The following is a 5403-nucleotide window of genomic DNA, read 5'->3' as shown; positions in this document are numbered from 1 at the left end:
ACATCTACATCTACAAATTAGTTCTCATGATTTGTTATGGTTTTAATGAAAAGTTAGCCAGCAAACTAAACATAATGTTAAAATCTTCCATGCAAGTTTAAAACCGAGCTGCAGAAAGTGAAGGTAGGTAACAGTTTCACGACTGCCGGGTGATAACATACTTATAACCCTTGAGTGAAAATCATACAAAGATAATTCCTTAGAGATATAGTCATAGAGAGATAATCAAAGAGCGATAATCATAGAGAGACAATCACATACTAACATAGATACCATATAAATTATCATATTTTATGACAGTCAGTTAAGATATGTCAAAGCAACCAGTAGTTTTGCATATAATAACGAATGAAAGAGAAAATGACCCCTTAAAAGCTATTCCTTGAAGCACCAAAAAGAGCTTAATTGTTATTTTTTCATATTTTGTGGTAGTTGAAGAACAGATTCCCAAACGTTCTTTATTCTTACTTATAGAAACGAATAGAGAAGAACATAAGGAAGGTTTGCATCACAAAATATAAGATATGTAACTCAAATTTGGCTTCTCAACTTTGTATCAAGTTAGTGTGGAAAATTTCTTTCAAAATAATTTCTGACAGATCGATGAAAAACATATTTAAAAACAAACTATAAAAAAACATTAACACGACCAATATCATCCATAGAGAAAGTCCAATAACAAAGCAGGGCTTAAATTCTTAAAGATGTCAGAATTGCGGCATACAGAAAGCGTGATCTCATATCAGGGTGATTCTTTAAATTTAGAGAAGGAAATAAGTCCGCAATCAACTGATACTAAAGAGAGTATAAAGTATGTTAATTATTCCAATGCAATAAATATTCTTAAAATATATTCTTTGCAGAGTTTTGTACACGAATCTCAAGCGATTAACAATCACTCCCCGGTCCAGTGGTGATGGTATAAGCTCAGATATTAATTCAAACCAACGCTTGACTGACGGTTTCTCGAGTCTAACGCCTTTCTCGTTTGATCGACACTATGCAGAGACGCAGAAAATAGTAGCAGAAATGGCTTTTCGAAATTGGGTTGCTGAGAAGCTGTAAGAAACTTTACTATTTCTTGGTAAATATTTTATTTGATTTTACTTATTTTAAGTAAGAAACAAGCACTGGAAGCCAAGAGACGCAGACAAATGCAGAAGCAAAAATTGCTGGAATTGAGACAACGTTCTCAATTGACTGATGTGAAATATAAGGAGTGGTTGCACAATAAAAATGTTCAGCGAAGATTGCAGGTACTTAAAAAAGAAGAAGAAGAAAAGAGTTTAAAGAGCTTTGAAAATCAGAAACATAACTTGAGCACTGAAGAAATTCAACAGAAGATTAGGCAATGGGAAAAATTGAAGTGGGCAGAGGCGAAACATAAGCGTCTTCTGGAATATGAAAATGAATTGCGTGTAAATAGAGAAAGAGAAGTACGACAACAGCTCGCTAAAGAAGCCTTTGAGAGATGGTTACGTGATGTAGATAAGAAACCTAAGCCAGTGCCATTGAATCGTGGTTTGTTTACTTTGCGCGGTAGTGTTTCTTACATGTACGTCAATCCAAATGAATGGCAGAGTTAAAATTTATTTGTTAAGTAATTGTTCTTTTTTGTGGATTGCAGTGCAGTTTCATTGCTTATATTTTGTATTTTAAATAAAATTAATTATTTTTTTAATAAGTTTGTGACTCTACGCAAAACCCAGTGCCTATTTATTACCTATTTTATTTATTATAGTTATTTGTAACAATAATTAAATATGTTATGATATTAAAATGATCTGAAAACGATTTAGGGATTACATAGAAACTCTTCAGCCTTTAATAGAGTTGATATTTCCCACAGCAGTAAAATAATCGATGGAATTATATGACACTTTACCAGACTTTATAACTTTAAGTGAAGGGGATTGGTATAATTCATATCTACATAACTTAATTTTAGCAACAGTAGAGCCATATAACACAACATTTGGACTCAATAATGATACTGGATTATAATATATATACCACTTAGTTTCACTAAAAACCGTTTGTCTACATCTTGTATCGTATCGTATCACATATCGTATCGTATATATATCAGAGTAAGTTATTAAAAAAAAATGGAACATTCTTCTAACAAAATTGGTTTGAAAAGATAATACTCGTGATTAAGTTACGTTTTTACAAACAGGTACTTCAAAATATTTATTCATTATTTTCTGCCGACATTGTTTACTATCATCTGGCTTGTTTGAAACCATGAAGCACATTACTTCTCCGTTCTTTATCTCTCAACTCAAAGGCCCAGCTCTTTTCGTACTTAAATTTAATCCCTGATTGTGGACATTGTATAATCAATTGTACCCAACCGCATTTTTGTTGCTAAATCGATTCTTTTTACTCACCATAAGCTTTCTCCTTGTCACATAATTCTAACTCTCTTACTTAATATTAAGCCTATCGATCCTGAGTATCTGTCTGTGATTACTGGTGGTTTAATTATTTTGACAATTTATTCCTAAGAGTAGATCATACCTTATTAAGGCAGCTGGAAAGCCACAGTTTGAGACTTGAACCCAGTAAAAGAAAAGAAAAAATCCCAACCTTAAACTGTGAAAGATGGCTTGCGACTAAAAACGTATTCTAGTAATGGAGCGTTGCTTCAATATATAAGAATTAATGGAGGAACATAAGAAGCTTAGTATTTGAAGAATTAAGGTCTATCGCCGGTATTGCCTTTTAAGAGAATATTTTGATTTGCGTATTGGTGGTTAAAGTACGAACTTTGCTTCTGCCCACTTGATTTAATCAATATTTTCACCGCTACTGTAGTTCAACGGTCTTTGCACAAAACCAAAACATAGCATTTGAAATTTGCTAAATACATAGCACGCCACCTATAAATGTAGCCATAATTATTATGGTTAAAATATCGAATTCTATGTTTTGCACTATACAGCGCAGACAGCAACCAGACATAAGAGCAACTTTTATACGACAATTCACAATAGCATCGCGTTTCTTATATGAATTAACAATTTTGCTGCTTCTTCAGCATTCATTGTTAATTTTATGAATATTTTCAATTAAAAAATTTTTCAGAAGCGTGTGTTTGTTGACCTGCTAATGGGCTTAATTGCTGCAAAACTTTGACTATTTAAAATTTTGCATCTTTTGTTGCGTGAAACTCAGTTGCGAAAACTTCAAATTATGAAATTATGAAGTTAACTTCATGGCATATGCATATTCCATATTCCACATTCCAAAGGAACTGAACTGCTTGCATAAAACACTTAACTTCACCTATGGCTGCCTGGCTGCCTGTCGCTTGCAGTTGCACATCCTGTTTCCGTTACTGATTTTTACATATTCTTACCGCTTTCACATCAAAATCATCGCAACAACAACAACAACAACGACGACGTAATGAAGTTATACCACAAAGAGACGAAGTGTGAATCGAGCGATTGCAGGAATTTCGAACTGCAAAAATGGAAAAATGGAAAAGTTAGGCCACTCCACAGAAGGTTAAAAGTTTAAACGGATTTTCGTAGTCCTTGTAGGGAAAAAGTGAAAGAAATTTTACCCGAACATACAAAAACAATGCAAACATGGAAATTAGCCAAGCTGAGCAGAAAAAGCGCAAAATTTTGCAACTTCTGAGTTGAGTTTTTGTGTCTATGAATTGTCCTTAATTTGCATAGGCGAACTCATATGTGCCATGCCGCATATTAACTCGCCCATATGCGGAATCTGTGCCGAAACAGCTATCTATGCCTAGAAGTGCCGAAAAAGATTTTAATCATTTTCAAGTTCTTCTCTTCTCCTCCTCTCCTTGTAATTACCAATGGGCATAAGAGTGTGGGATCCTTGCTTGCTAGGCAATGGTACCTATTCAGCTCACAGGCATATCTTGGCATCCAAAATTTTTGCGATTTTTGCAATAATTATTTATGGAATTTTTTTCTTTTTTTTTGGGAATTATTAAAAAAATTATTAAAAAATATTTTTGTGCAACTAATGTCTTTTTAATTACTAACAGTCAAAATCCGAAAGTGATTACGATTATCATTTGTTATTATTTGTGCTGAGGTAAGATTAATGGTTTCAGTTTTTTTATTCCAATTTTATATTTAAATTTTTAATTATTTTAAGTTATTGATCCGCTTCTTCAAAAATTGAAATTGAAATTCGTTTCGGTTTTTAATATCAATATTTTTGAAAGTATCAAAATTTTAATTAGAAAACAGGACGAGCTTTTGTGTTCTGTGACAAGTTCATTAACTCTGCCTTTGCGATCAAAACAATATTTATTTATTTTATTTTTTGCTTATGAATTAAAAAATTAAAAATAAATTTTTTATACGATTTTAAAATACAATTTTTTAATGAATTTGTAATTAAGCGGTTTACGCTCAATCAAAAATTGTAAACAACGAAGTTGATAAGAAAAGGCGCGGCTTCTGTTTCCATAATCGATGAGTAGGGGTTTCAGTTTTCAGTTTTGGTCTCAAGCTGAGCATCAAAATGCAATCAATAATTTTTTCAATTTATTATCCTAAGGAGTTCTGGTGACTTTATTACCTGCACTCATATTTCAGTCGATGACATAAAATGCAAGCCCCCAAATCTCTTCAATTCAATCAGAAGACGAGAAAAAATAAATTCAAAGTTCAGGTTTCAGATCGTTTTGTGTGCCAAATTTAGCAGCATTGATCTGCATTCAAAAGCAGAATCGGATTTTCGCTAAATTTAGGATGTTTTATTATGAATATAAAAAGTTTATGTACTAAAAAAGACTCTCGGACTGTGGATGAACAATATAATCTATAAATTGTAACTATAAATTGGTATGAGTTGTTGTTGTTGCCGAAAATGTTTCTTACATTTTACTTGAAACAAACGATTCTGAGAGTTCAGTTATATATACTATGTGCTAGTATGAATGGTTACGCAACCTCCCTCCTGACGTCTCTATCCCCAGCACACTTCCCGCGAGTATCGTACAAGACTTGAGCTACACATCTTCCCAATATCTCACCCTTAATTTCGTTGAGCGCGATTACGATGCCCCATCATTGAATTTTCATGCTATATTAGATTTTTTTAAGAAAAATAGGACAATCATTTCTACGTAGAGCAACTGTGACATGCACAGATTTGTAGGTGTTAACAGTACAGATATAACTTAAGGTATCTGATTATATTTTCATGCGATATTAGATTTCCGTCGAGAATAAAAGGAGAACACTTACTTCCGCTTAAAGTAACTCTAAGATGCCCGTAAATCTTAGTGTTTACATGCAGTGTATTTCTGCAGTTCATTTTGAACGATATCAGATGCTCCAGATAACGATTCGTGGGACTCGATAAGGATTACTTACGCAATGTGATTAGATATAAACATTTTTTGTG

At 32.9% G+C, this 5403-nt stretch overlaps 1 protein-coding gene across 1 annotated transcript; it reads left to right on the top strand.

Moving 5' to 3' along the window:
• Positions 1-638: 638 nt before the first annotated feature.
• LOC119675575 (coiled-coil domain-containing protein 34-like) lies at positions 639-1636 on the top strand. Its single transcript, XM_038086784.1, has 3 exons — positions 639-811; positions 864-1061; positions 1118-1636. Exons 1-3 carry the CDS (start codon positions 705-707, stop codon positions 1584-1586), a joined length of 774 nt encoding a protein of 257 aa, XP_037942712.1. The 5' UTR covers positions 639-704; the 3' UTR covers positions 1587-1636.
• The last annotated feature ends 3767 nt before the right edge of the window (positions 1637-5403 follow it).

Source organism: Teleopsis dalmanni, chromosome 1, assembly GCF_002237135.1.
Source record: "Teleopsis dalmanni isolate 2A chromosome 1, ASM223713v2, whole genome shotgun sequence".
Taxonomy (NCBI): domain Eukaryota; kingdom Metazoa; phylum Arthropoda; class Insecta; order Diptera; family Diopsidae; genus Teleopsis; species Teleopsis dalmanni.
Note: the sequence above shows the minus strand (reverse complement) of the source record. Positions and strands in the feature narration are given on the sequence as shown.